Raw genomic sequence first — 13,954 nt, 5'->3', positions numbered from 1 at the left:
ATATTTTTAAATTTCAAATAACTATTTATGATAAAAAATATTTATAAAACAAATAAAAGTTATTATATTTATTTTTATAGTTATAATAATAATAATATTTTTTTTCACTAGTTAGTATAAAATAGATTGAACTATTAAAATTGACACATGGATGATTATTAAAAGCAAATCATAGTTATAAAAAAGAATAATTTTAAATATATATTTATAGTGATGATTGAAACTCATATAGAACAGTTTACGGTTATCTTCAACCCACCATTTCCCTGCAACTACTTCATTTCACTGACTGAAAGAGAGAAAAATGAGTCTCCTTAGAGTTGAATCTTCTCTTCACAACCAAACCCTTTCTCTCTCTTCTTCGCTCTCTTACTCTCTCCCCTTCAAGCCCTCTTCTTCCACTCTCCCCTTCGCTCGCACGCGCGCCACGTGCCTCCCCTTGGTAACGTGTTCCGTCTCCAAGGTCCACAACTATGGCACCGTGGACTACGAACGCCGCCCCATTGTGCGGTGGAACGACTTGTACCGCCGGATATCGCTCAACCCGGACCCCGACATGGGCTCCGCCGAGGTGCTCAACCGGTGGGAGAACGAAGGCAGAAACCTTACCAAGTGGGAGCTCTCCAGAGTTGTCAAGGAGTTGAGGAAGTACAAGAAGTTTCGGAGAGCCCTTGAGGTCAAAACTCTATCTTCCTACATCTTTTTCATTTGGGGTGCTTTAATCCCTCACTCTCTATGTGTTTGTGTTTTTTACTCTTTCATTTTGCTGAGGAGAGGAATGATATTAGTTTGGTTTTTTTGGGAAACTAATTATCGGAATTGCACTTTCACTTGAAGTCAAAACACTATCTTCCAACCTCTTTTTCATTTGGGGTGATTTAAGCTCTAGCTCTCTATGTGTTTGTGTTTTTTACTCTTTCATTTGGTTGAAGAGATAGTGATAATAGTATTTTTTTTATTTTATTTTGTGAAACTGGTTATCTGAATTGCACTTTCACTTGAAGTCAAAACTCTATCTTGCAACCTCTTTTTCATTTGGGGTCTATAATACTTCACTGTCTCTGTTTTTGTGTTGTTTTTTCTTTTTACTGAATAGTTTTTTTGTCTGTTCTAAGGATTCAAATTGCACCTTCACTTGAGGTCAAAATTCTATATTCCAACCTGGGTGCTATTATCTGTGTGTTTTTACGTTTTACTATAGAGATTGTGATTTGTTGGTTTTGTTTTTTAGTTAAGCTAACTATTTGGTCCAGGGTTTTAAATTGTACACGAGCTTAAAACTTTATCTTTTATCCACTTTTTCATGTGGGGTGCTTTTATCTATGTGTGTTTGTGTTGTTTTGCTTTTTACTGAAGAGATTTTGGTAAGTAGTTGTTAGTGGTGGAATGTGTTATTAGTGGAAGGTTAGAGTGTTGTCTGTTTGAGTTTGTTTCATCAGATTTTAGGCATAGTTTAGCCTTTCCTGTGTTGAGAAGTTTGACATTCATTGAACTCACCAGTTTAAATGGTATTCTTTTTTTTGGTAAATCGTGCTGCTTGAGATTGGTTAACAACGTTCACTTTTGTTTTTTCCTTGTGACATGACACAAGTAAGATTTTACAGATTTGTTTGTGACACAACATTCTTTTTTGGCAAATCATGCTCCTTGAGATTGCTTAACCACTTGGTTCAATTTTGGTTTTTCCTTGTGACACTACCCAAGTACGATTCTACAGATTTGTTTGTGTATATAGGTAGCATTCTTCATGTTCAGTAGTTGATAACCAGCTTTACATAGCATGAGTTGAAATATAGAGCATTGCCATTTGTTCCTAATGAGGGATTTTGTAATTTGTTGATGCCATTTTATTTCATTTTTGCATGTGATTCAAGTTGGAATATAAACACCAAACAACAGTTGGCACGTTCCACGATCTCCTAAACACACAAATACTACCAAAACTCTAATTCAAATCCAAACTGCTAAAAAAATACAAATGTCGTAAAAAATAAATGTAGTAGACAGAAGACCTAGTCAGTCTGTGCATGTTTTCTTTTCCTATTCACAAACTTTCCGAGGTATACCAGAGCATGAACAGCAAAATGAAGAATCTTGTTCTTGCAAAGTTTCCATTAAACTATGCGTAAATGAAGTCTGTTTAACAGATAATCCTAAGAAAGGAGTAGGGATGAGCAGTGAGCTATATGAGACTAGAGCAAGACCTGATTGATTCCATGGTAGTGCTATTCCAGTGACTATATAAGAAATGTTCCGTTCTACACTTTACTTACGGCACTTGGTTTTGTGGGATAAATATACAATAACAAAATTCTTGATTTTTAATTCCATATTTGCAGATACCGTCAGTAAAATTTTTGCATAATCTGGGAAACCATTTTTGGGCCACCACTCTATTTATTGACATGCTTTCCTTGGAATGAGTGGAATTATGAAAAATCTTGCTGTTTCTGATTATGTTTACTTATTTGCTTCAATGGTCTTAATATTAGCCATGTACAATTTTTTAAATCAACGAACAAATGTGCAGGTATATGATTGGATAAACAATAGACCAGAGCGGTTTAGAGTTTCTGAGAGTGATGCAGCAATTCAGTTAGATCTAATAGCAAAAGTTCGTGGGTTTCCTAGTGCAGAAGTATTTTTTCTGAGTCTGGAAGATCAGTTAAAAAATAAGAGAACTTACGGTGCCCTTTTGAATGTATATGTGCATTCCAGATCAAAGGAAAAGGCAGAATCTTTATTTGACACAATGAGGGGTAAAGGGTATGTAGTACATCCACTACCATTTAATGTAATGATGACCCTGTACATGAACGTAAAGGAATATGATAAAGTTGATATGCTGGTTTCTGAAATGTTGGAAAAAAAGATACAGTTAGATATCTACACATATAATATCTGGTTATCTTCTTGTGGATCTCAAGGATCAATAGAGAAGATGGAACAAGTGTTTGAACAGATGGAAAAGGACCCTACCATTATCCCTAACTGGTCTACGTTCAGCACAATGGCTTCAATGTACATTAGGATGGATCAGACTGAAAAAGCAGAAGAGTGCTTAAGAAATGTTGAGAATAGAATTAAAGGTCGTGATAGAATACCTTTTCATTATCTCCTGAGTTTATATGGACGTATTGGAAACAAAGACGAAGTTTATCGAGTTTGGAATACATACAAATCAGTTTTTCCAAAAAATACACCAAACTTGGGATACCATGCTGTTATTTCTTCTCTGGTTAAAGTGGATGATATTGCTGGTGCAGAAAAACTTTATAAGGAATGGGTTTCAGTAAAGTTAAGTTATGATCCTAGAGTAGGAAACCTTATCCTAGACTGGTATGTTGAGGCAGGTGATATGCACAAGGCTCTGAGTTTCTTCAAGCAGATGAAGGAGGATGGTGGTTTTCCAAATTCAAATACATGGGAGATTCTCTCGGAGGGCTACATTGCAGATAAGAGGATTTCTGAGGCCTTGTCCTGCTTGAAAGAGGCTTTTATGGTTGCTAATGATTCAAGGAGTTGGAGACCAAAGCCCTTGAACTTGTCTGCATTCCTAGAGCTTTGCCAAGAGCAAGGTGACTTGGGAAGTGCTGAGACTTTAACTGTACTGTTGAAGCTGTCCAAATTTAGTAAATATAAAGCTTATGAATCATTCATTGGTTCATCTGATGATGAATTATCAAGCAAGATTAATACAGTAGATAGAACTGATGATATGCATGGCAGTGAAAACATGGATGGTGACTCCGAATTGTTGTTGAATGAACTAGAAAGTAGCTTTTGATACTTCAACTGTTTTTCTTTCTAGTATTAGAAAATGGCTTGATAGAACATGCAGGGGATTTTGATGAGTATGATCTCAAAGTTTCATAGATTCTCTGTTTCATTGCAACTGTAAGAAAGTGTAGCTGCTTTTGGAATTTTTATGCTAAAATGATATGTGATGTTTTTGCTTTTCTTACGAATTGATGTTGATATCAATGGTATATGTGATCTTGGGGGGTCAGCCTTATGTGATCTGTATTATTTTTGGGCTTTTACTTCGTACACCTCCACAATTTCATCACGCATCGCCTCAGATCTTCAAAATGACCATTTTGCCCTTTGGAAAAGTCACTTTCGAAATACATCTTTTTGGAAATTCTGTGGAAAAAGCTTTTCTGAATTTTTGGACCGAAATTTTCAGAACACAATTTCCAGAATAAGATTTCCAAATTGTAGTTTTCAGAACAGAATGTTCAAACTATATGAAATGTATTTTGGAATATATTTTCTGGAATGAGATTTCTGGAATAAACTTTTCGAAACATATATAATGTTTTTTTTAATGAGTTTTCCGAAATACTCCTTCATGAATATGTTCTACAAAGAGTTTTTCAAAACACATTAAATACATTTGACAAAGTTTTTCGAAATACATGAAATACATCTTAAAAAAAATTGAACTAAGTTTTTTTTTTTCATATTTTATCTCTTTTTCCTCTCCTGCATTATCCCACTCTTTTTCTTCTTATGTAACAGTAACCAATAACCTAGTTTTTGTCTTTTTCAATCTCATTTTTTAATGTTTTCATCATGAATGATGGAGTTTGAACCACTCTTTGGGTCTCTTGGAAACAAATTTGTCTAGAGAATTTCAATAGTAAAAAATAAAATAAACTCTTTCATAAGAAAAAACTAACTAATTTATGTAGAAGTTAAAATTAAAAATTAAGTCGAAAATCTATATATCATAAACTAATTTTAGTTTATGAAAACATGTTTATTTTTTGTTCTACAAATCAATTCTTATTTTTCTTCATATGTACAATTGGTATAAATGCTATTTGACTTATTTATCTCAAAGGTAAGAAAATTATTTTGTAAATACTATTGTCGCATTTGCTAATTTGTATATTTGGTCTCAATGGATGTATTATTGTACGAATTTGATTTTTATTTAAAATTAAATATTTATTGTTGTAATTTAAATATTTCTTGCATTTAGGAGGCAAAATAATTAGCTTAAATGTGAATTAATGTATATATCTATTCAATGTATGAATTATTTTGATAAATGAAGGATGTGTATTATTATTATTATTATTATTATTATTATTATTATTATTATTATTATTATTATTATTATTATTATTATTATATATATATATATATAATAAGAATTTAAAAAACATGATTGTTAAATTTATTTGTGAACATATTTTGAAATTATAAAAATTTGAAATCTTTAATTTTATTTTATTTTCGTACTTTTATCAAATTGAACAAAAACAAAGGACATTGTTTTTAAAATTAACCATGGCATATTACTTTGTTATTTTTTAAAGTTTAATTATTTTGCGTCTCTTATAAATTTGTGAACTTTGAATTGATTCTCTAAAAATTTGTACGATCTATTAAATATTCAATAAATTTATATTTTTTATAAAATGAATGATGTGGTTGTTAAGTGACTAACGTAGTTGTTCCTTTCTTGTGTCATCTTGTTGAGTTTTCGGCACGTGAGATAACATATATATGGACTTTATTATTCATTTTTCACATTCAATTAGAAGTCATTATCCTATCTGGATTATAGTAGATAGATTGACAAAGAATGCTCATTTGTTGATGGTGTATCTAAAGATATCTATGAAAAAGTTGGTAGAATTGTAAATCAAGGAGATAGTGAGGTGTACGACGTGCCTTCTAGTATTTTGTCAGATAGAGATTCATGGTTCACTTTTAGGTTTTGGCAAACATTATAGAAAACAATGTGAAGCAAGTTGAGGATGAGTTTTGGTTATCATCCTCAAACATATGGTCAATCAGAGAGAACAATAAAGTTTTTGGAAAATTTGTTGAGAACCTGTGTGTTGGATCACTTGGGAGGTTAGGATAAAGTTTTACATTTGATAGAATTCACCTACAACAACAACTTTCAAGAGAACATAAGTATGACATCGAATGAGGCTCTATATGGCTAGTTATGCATAACTCCCTTGTGTTGGTACCAGGATGGAGAATTTGTGTTAGTAGGTTTTGAATTGTTACAATAGATCACATAGTTGGTGAAGTTGATATAAGAGAGGATGAAGGCTTCCTAAAGTAGGCAGAAGTCTTATGTTAATAAGAGGAGAAGACCTTTGGAGTTTGCAGTTGGGGATCATGTCTTCTTTCGAGTAATCCTGACTATTGGTGTGAGAAGGGTTATTAACTTAAGGAAATTGTCTCCTAGGTTTATTGGTCCATATCAGGTATTGAGACTCATTGGATCAGTAGCTTATGAGATAGTTATGTCTCCTCAATTGTCCAATCTTTATTTGATGTTTCACGTCTCACATCTTAGGAAGTATGTGCTTGAACCCTCTCATGTGCTGGAAGTGAAAGATATGTAGGTCAGAGAAGAACTCTTCGTAGAGGTGCAACTTATTGGTATAGTTGATTGTAAAATGAAGAAACTTAGAGAAAGATCATCAATTTAGTTAAAGTAGTCTCAGATGGGAGAATAGGTGACTTTACGTGGGAGATTGAGGAGGATATGAGGAATTCATATCCACATATGTTATATGGTAAGTCTAATTTTCGAGGTAAAAAACTTTGTTGTTGGGTTTTCAAGTCTGTCTAATCAATTCTTGTAGAAGAGAGCAGATAGAGCTCTTTGAGCTGAGGGAGTCATTCTCGGTACCTTAGAGCATATTGAGCTTCTAACGAGTAAGGGAAGCTAATTACCCATTTTAAAAGTCTTTGATACCTAGTCTATGATGTATATTGTATTTTATTTGGAATCGTAAGTGGGTATGAGAAATTTTGTTTGGATGATATGTGAATGTACCTATTTTTTATTTGTATAGTATGGATGAAAATGTCAATCTGAAGTTGATTAATATGGTTGTTGAAGTTTATGTTGTGTAATATCATTGTGTGTGATTGATTTGTTTGGTTTGGTGTTGACTTGATAAACTAAGTCTATAGTCATTTGAGCAAATTGGTATTTAGTTTGACATTAAAACATGTTTTTGGACCAAGCTCTGAGTCGAGAATATCAATTTGGTCATTTGAATAAGCCTTTAGTTCATCAAATCAAAATTGGGCTATTGCAAGTTTTTTGCTATGGCATTGAAATTTAGTTTCACCACTAAGCAGGCCAAATGCAAATGGTCTGGCATTGAGTGGTGACAGGACACCATTAAGCAGTTACCATTTTAGGCCTGGAACTAAATTTATGTTAATTCGTTGAGTGAGAGGTTGTTTACACTCTGCAAGACAATGCGACAATTTAGGCACTAAGTGCTAAACCTAGCGTTAAACGCTACCTAGTACGAAGCCAATGCATGTTTTCTATGGTTTTTTTATTCTTGCTTGTTTTGAAGTGGTTTATATGGATTCCATGCATGCTTATTTGGAATTTGTTGATGCTTTATGGATTGTAAACATGGTTGTGAGTATGGATGGTATATGATGTGATAAGAATTTCAAGGAGAAATTCTTGTAATGGTTTCAAGTAGTGTATGTATTGATGTTAGGATTGTGTATTGAGAATTATCTTGACATTCTAATAATCATTCAATCTCAAATTGAGAAGGGTGAGATATATCGTGAAGAGTAGCACGAGATCCTAGTCTATATTAGTTTTTCCTTAGTCATAGATGGTTGACGGACTAACCTTGTGTGTGGTAGCATGGGTTGGCAAGTTGTTTCACCATCACAAGTGCATAACCCCTAAAGTTTAACATCGATACATGTATCTAGATGGTCAAGTCTAGAATGAATGATTGTATAACTTAGGATTGGTTGATATAAATTGTATATGTGTCAATATCTTTGTTTTTGTTGTATGATTTCTCTTTTTGGTAAATTAGCTTACCATTCTTTCTTTGTATGTTTTCCTTCTCTTTTGCAATGATCGCCTTAATTGTGTAACTAGAAGAAAATGTTTATGTTGATCATATGTTGGATGGCAAAGGTGTAGAAGCCTAGGATAATATGCTTAGTTTTATGTACATATTAGCTCTTTTGTAAAACTCTATTGGACTTTTGACTTCAATATAATATAACTCTTAGTACCAAAGTACCTTTGTATATATATTTTGGTGTTATTGTTATACCAGGATAACTTTAATAACATGATGTAGGTTTCTTTGAGTGAATTGCTTCTTGTTATTGAATTTGTGATTAATTCTTATAATAGTTAAATACAATGAAATGTTACTGTACCATACGGTCTCCCGGCTATCCACCAGGCCGACCACCTAGGCCAACCACCCAAGCTGACCGACCACTAGGCCAACCACCCTGACCGACCACATGGTTAGATTATAAGCGATAATAGCTCATTAAAGCCCCTAATGGAGGTTTATGTGTGATTGGGTCGTCATCAGGCCTACAAAAGGTAAAAACTCATTACAACTAATATAAATAAAAGTTTCAGGTATGACTTCTAGACCATGATGCACATTATGCACACCACACACATCACTTGTTGTGAATGTCGTTTGGTCATTTTACTGACTTGAGTGTCGGAGTGTCTTTGACAGATACCCCGCTTGGAGAAGGAGGAGAGAGAACGATGGATACAACTGGGAGTACGAAGAAGACTAGGGAGCTTGTCTAGCCTTCAACGAACCCGACCGGTCTTAAAGACAATGAGAAAGGTCTGCCCGGTCTTCGACTTGGAGCACTTTGAATAATGCCCGTCCACTTTGAGCCACGTATAAAAATTACGCCCGTCTAGTCTTAGAAGCAACATGGAATGTTTTGAGCAAGGGACTTCCAAATCCTACCAAAACCGTTACAAAAATAACATTGATAATATGGAAAGAAAATAAATACGCCAGTCACTTATAGTCACCGTATATCGACAAAAAAAAAACTAACAATCACTAAAAATATAAATTTATTGAATATTCAATAAACCAAAAACAATTATTTGAATCAAATAAAATTACAAAATGATGAACTCTCTTTAAATAATAGCAAAGACTTAAGTATAATTAGTTCTAGAAATAAAAAATAATGAAATGGTATTTATAAATGTAATAATATTTATCATTAATTATGATTATATATAAACAAGCATTCATTCCGAGTAATTCAAAGGAGACATTAATCAATTACGTGATTTTCAGGACAAAATTAATTACACAGGACACTGTACTAGTTTAGATTAGGGAAAGTTCCAAAAAAAACTGGTTTTGTGTACCGTTCTCAAGTCACAGACATGCAATCCTCTTCTTCCCTTTACCTCAGCAAGTCCTTCTTCACCACACACCACCACCTTGGCTTCAACCACACCCTCTCTTCCACCCACAATTCCCTTTCCTGTCTTTCCTCCACCCTCCTCAAGCCATGTTCCACAAGGCTCATAACAGCTCAGGCTCACAAGCCCAACAATCACAAGAGGAATGGTCCAAAAGGGGGTGTGAGGGTGAGGGGCAACAAGGAGAATGTGTGGAGCATTGACAATGAGCTTGCCAAGGTGGCTTCTTCTCAGAAGGAGAAGAGGAGGAAGAGGAGAGTGGTGAAGAGGAAGGGGGAAAAGGGTGGAAGGATCATTGTTTCTGGGGCTATGTTGGTGGAGGTTGAGACTGTTCTTCAGACTCAGGTACCTTTTTCCTTGTCTGGGGTCTCTTTAAATTTCTAATATTGATGTAAAGTTGTTAGCTTTTGGTTTGTTTCGGGATGAGAAATGATGTGGGGGGTTGGAGTTGGGTAGGTTTATCGATGAAAATGGAACCTTTTGTTCTATCTGAAACTGTGATTGAATTTGTGAATGGTCTGTATATGCATATGAATTCTGAGATTTTGTTAACAATGTTATATTCGAGGAGGTTGAGAATGTTTTCAGTCTCAGGCACTCCTTTTCTTCGTTGGGTCTCTTTGAATTTGAAATTTTGACGCAAAGTTTTAGGCCTTTTGTCCAGGGAAGAGAATTGATGTAGTGATTTGGGATTGGGTAGGTTCGTGGATGAATATGAAACTTTTTATTTTTCTGAAATTGTGCTGGAACTGTTGAATGAAATATGATTGTATACGAATGGTGATATTTACGTTAACATGAAAGGAACAAACAATGGTATATGATTATAGAAACATGAATGGCGGTTGGTATTTTATGCTTGTGGCTTCTCGGTGAATAAAAAATTTGATGATTCAGTGTCTTACGACAAAATACACTCGTATTATTGTGCTTCCATGAGGTATAGGTTATTTTCTCTACTCCTAGTCCTTTGTACTGTGTTTGTTCTAACTTTAATAGAAGATGGCGACATTGTGTGAGGCTGGTAGCTGTGGACTAGAAATTGATTAAGTAGGGTTAAATTGAATGTAATGAATAAGTCCTCACAGAGACTTGAGAATGAACAATTCTTCTGGTGTAAGTGATTGGGAAGAAAACAAGATCAAGGTCCTAGGGTGATTTTGGTGAATGGTGTCCAAAGGATATATGCCAACACAAGTAAATTTATTCAAATGCATTAATAGGAATCATTTAATGTGATGTATGGTATAAAACTAGCTGTGTTTCTGGCGATAATTAACAGTACATGAATCACACCAATTGGATGAAACAAAAGTGGTTATAGATGCTTTCCTCTGCTTTTATCTTACAAAGTATTGTTCTGTGTATGATGATGTCTTGCTTTAGTACTTTAGGAAGTCTATACCGAAGATGACAATCATGTGGTAGAACTTCTGCTTTGTGAAGTCTAGTATTTTCATTTATTTAGTATAAGTGGTTAGTTTTGCTCAAATTTCATGTCAAAAAGTTTTGCTTGGAACTTCTGTTTATCTGTGTAGCAGAATAATTTTGAGTTTTGATAGTAAGGAATGCTCTTATGACATGGATGGTTCTTCCATTTCAAAACTTTTTGGTGGAAGAATCTCTGAGAGAATAAATTCCATCAATTATTTTATTAATAAAATTGCTTCTATTATTGTTATTCTTATACTGTTTTATATGTATATGTTTTCTATATCTGTGCTAAACTGTAGACATGATTCTATTTCAAATTGCAATGAACATTACACTGACAGAGTGGACAATCTTTAAGGAACCGGTGATAAAACCAGTTTGGAATACATTCGCTAGCAGTGTCAGTGGAATATGGAAGGGCGTAGGTGCTGTGTTCTCTCCCATAACAGCTGAAATGGAACCAATGGAAATAGGTAGCAAGAATGAAAATCTATATGACTGCTATACTCTTTCCCGTATAGAGGCAGTACCATCAGTTTCAGGTGATCGAACGTCTCAAATCCAGAGAAAGGTTAACTGGGTGACTTTGAACCCTTATGGAGAAATACAACAGCATACCAAAGGAATCAATGCAACCAAAGAAAGAAAGCACAAAACCGGCGAAAATGTGACAAATCATGCTTTGCCTACGTTTGAATCCTTTGACCTTAAAAGGGGTGATGTAATGGAAGAAGATGTCATGGGCTGTGAACCAGGCCTTGTTTACTTTGAAGTAAGATTCCTTTCATGCTAGTATAAATTGATTCGTGGAAAGTGAGTTATTATTTGAGGTATGTCATAACTTTTTGAAGTATTTATTTTGTAGTTTTTCTCACTGAACTATTATGGTCCATATTTCACATTTCTCACTTCTTTTTTTCACAATTCCTCCCATTTGGGTCATTTGCTATAGCTAGATAACTCATAGGACTACATTCACAGTAACTGTTGTGAACAACTTTGTATAGTTGCTTTAGGTTTTCTGATGCAATTCAAAATTATTAAACTAGATGAGAAATAATTGGTTTGGTCTTGCTGACATATATGTCAACTATTTTGAAACATTTACCATATAATGTTTAATATTGCTAGAGTCATGTGTATGAATGAACTATCCTAAATCACATGATAGTTTGTTTATGTTCCTCCATTTGTATTTCATTTGTTACTATGATTTATAAACTTCAGGATGGGTCTTATTCTCGAGGTCCTATGGATATTCCAGTGGGTGAATCCGATGATACAAAGTACTATATCTCACCAACTTTCAAGTTTGAACAAGTAAGTTTGGCATGCTTCCTACAAGATATCATATCTATAGATCTTTCCCTCGTTTAAGTTACTATTAACACTCATCATGCATTTGTTAATTTTGCCACAATTTCACCTTTTTCAGTGTTTGGTTAAAGGCTGTCACAAAAGAATCCGAATCGTCCATACCATAGAATTCAGTAATGGTGGTTCTGACATACAGATAATGAGAGTCGCTGTGTATGAAGAAGAATGGTCCAGTCCTGCTTCCATCGATGACTTAAGGTATTTGTGCTTTGTTTACATGTGTACCAGTTTGAGTATGGCACTTCTTGTTAACAAGAAAATACATAAATCGTAGTCATGGAAATCTGTTATTCTTCCTTCCTATTATTGTGTATACTTAGAATCAAATTGTTAATCTACCAATCAGCCTATCTATAAGAAACTAGAAATCATAAGCTGTAAGATGAAAAGAAAATCAAAGAAGGCATAAAAAAAGATAAATGAATTAAGTTTCTTTGATAAATAAGATTAACTTAAGCGTAAGTTAAAATTAGTTTCTGGAGAAGTTAAAGAGAGTTTCTGTAAAAGTTGAAGGAATAAAATTAAGTCATTTTACCTTTGTATTTTCTGTTCTTATAAGTACTTACTGTGAAGTTCATCACAACAGATCATAATAGTTCAACATTTCCTTTGTCTTCAAGAAAGTAACTAATACCTGCTACATTTGGAGCAGTGATATAGAGTTGGATGTGAAGCCATTGTCACAAAGAAAACGAACCAAGCCATCAGATTTGACAGGGTCATGGAAAGTCTTTGAGATCAGTGCGACTCCGGTGTACGGCGAGGAGAGCATGGCCGAAGAAGGTACCGAGACACCGTATGTGTACCTTTGTACAGAAAATCTGAAGAAAAGGAACCTCCCTGAGAACACGAACTACTTCGGCGAAGAGGAGCGGCTTGACATGCAGGATGTGACCATGCTGTGGCTTCCTGGAGGTGTGACATGCTATGTTGACATCAACAAGGATGGCATTCTTTGCATTGGAGTTGGTTGGTATTCAGATGAAGGGATCAATCTTGTGATGGAGAGAGACTATGGTTTGGATGGAAAGCTTAAAGAGGTGAGATGGAAATCAGAGGTGAAGAGAAGGTGGTCAAGTCCTCCTCCCATTGAATAAACTGTTAGAATTAGATGCTTGTAAACTTTTTGTTGCATGAGAAATACAAAGAAAATTCAATGGTGTATACCTAAATCTGAGTACAATGATGTTCAAGAGAATGGATTGCATGTACATTTTTACCATTGTCATTTTGGTCTATTTTTCTGATAATTTTCTTTTTCAGTGAGCTTTGCTTAGCTCATTGCAATGGTTTGTTTATCTTAGATTATAGCAAGATGGGTAAGTTTATATTCATGGCTAAATGAAAAAGGTTTATACATTTCTCTTGGTTAAAAATTATACATTTTTTTCCCTACTTTTGGTTACTTACAAAACCAAAATTAAATGCAATATGACTTTTGATGCATAAGAACTAATAGTACTTAAATTAATCAAACTCAAATTGAAATCTTCAATATTTGGCTATAGCTAGTATAGATGTTGACCATATAGTTAGGGTTAGAGAAATAATTATAGGATGAATGCAATTTTGATTTACTTAAAATATAGTTAATCAGCTACTTTGGTCTTTTTGTGTGTGATTTCAATACTTATTTTATTTTGATTTAATCAAGCTTTAGACCTGACATATTAATTTAAGGTATTATTAAGAGATAATTTGATAAATTAAAACGGGAAAAAATAAAGAAGAAAACGTAGTTGTGATAAATGAATTTGGGTATGAAACAAGACTTATATTAAATAAAAATGAGAATGTTTGAGTGAAGTATAAAAAAAAATTGCAAATACATTATTACTTTAATATTTTCAATTAGAGACCGTATAGTGATCTAAAATAAAAATTTATATACATGAAATGTTG

General features: G+C 33.9%; 2 protein-coding genes across 2 annotated transcripts; both read left to right on the top strand.

The window, feature by feature from the left end:
- The first annotated feature begins 225 nt into the window (after nucleotides 1–225).
- On the top strand, nucleotides 226–3,964 carry LOC106772915 (pentatricopeptide repeat-containing protein At1g02150). Its single transcript, XM_014659548.2, has 2 exons — nucleotides 226–676; nucleotides 2,531–3,964. The coding sequence occupies exons 1-2, from the start codon at nucleotides 305–307 to the stop codon at nucleotides 3,785–3,787; spliced, it is 1,629 nt and encodes a 542-aa protein (XP_014515034.1). The 5' UTR covers nucleotides 226–304; the 3' UTR covers nucleotides 3,788–3,964.
- A 5,187-nt stretch (nucleotides 3,965–9,151) lies between these two features.
- LOC106772960 lies at nucleotides 9,152–13,302 on the top strand. The gene is made up of 5 exons (XM_014659612.2): nucleotides 9,152–9,586; nucleotides 11,034–11,447; nucleotides 11,903–11,995; nucleotides 12,111–12,250; nucleotides 12,705–13,302. The coding sequence occupies exons 1-5, from the start codon at nucleotides 9,203–9,205 to the stop codon at nucleotides 13,147–13,149; spliced, it is 1,476 nt and encodes a 491-aa protein (XP_014515098.1). The 5' UTR covers nucleotides 9,152–9,202; the 3' UTR covers nucleotides 13,150–13,302.
- Nucleotides 13,303–13,954: the final 652 nt, after the last annotated feature.

The sequence above is a fragment of the Vigna radiata genome, chromosome 9 (genome assembly GCF_000741045.1).
Source record: "Vigna radiata var. radiata cultivar VC1973A chromosome 9, Vradiata_ver6, whole genome shotgun sequence".
In the NCBI taxonomy this organism is placed as follows: domain Eukaryota; kingdom Viridiplantae; phylum Streptophyta; class Magnoliopsida; order Fabales; family Fabaceae; genus Vigna; species Vigna radiata.
The sequence above is the reverse complement of the archived record's forward strand: the minus strand, read 5'-3'. Positions and strand labels throughout refer to the sequence as shown.

What these genes read in the sequence shown, in the direction of transcription:
- LOC106772960 (XM_014659612.2), top strand. Translation starts at nt 9,203, where the DNA reads ATGCAATCCTCTTCTTCCCTTTACCTCAGCAAGTCCTTCTTCACCACA. An exon ending in CAGGCCTTGTTTACTTTGAA is followed by an intron (nt 11,448 to 11,902) that starts GTAAGATTCCTT and finishes TATAAACTTCAG; the next exon opens with GATGGGTCTTATTCTCGAGG. An exon ending in CAACTTTCAAGTTTGAACAA is followed by an intron (nt 11,996 to 12,110) that starts GTAAGTTTGGCA and finishes CACCTTTTTCAG; the next exon opens with TGTTTGGTTAAAGGCTGTCA.
- LOC106772915 (XM_014659548.2), top strand. Translation starts at nt 305, where the DNA reads ATGAGTCTCCTTAGAGTTGAATCTTCTCTTCACAACCAAACCCTTTCT. An exon ending in AGTTTCGGAGAGCCCTTGAG is followed by an intron (nt 677 to 2,530) that starts GTCAAAACTCTA and finishes ACAAATGTGCAG; the next exon opens with GTATATGATTGGATAAACAA.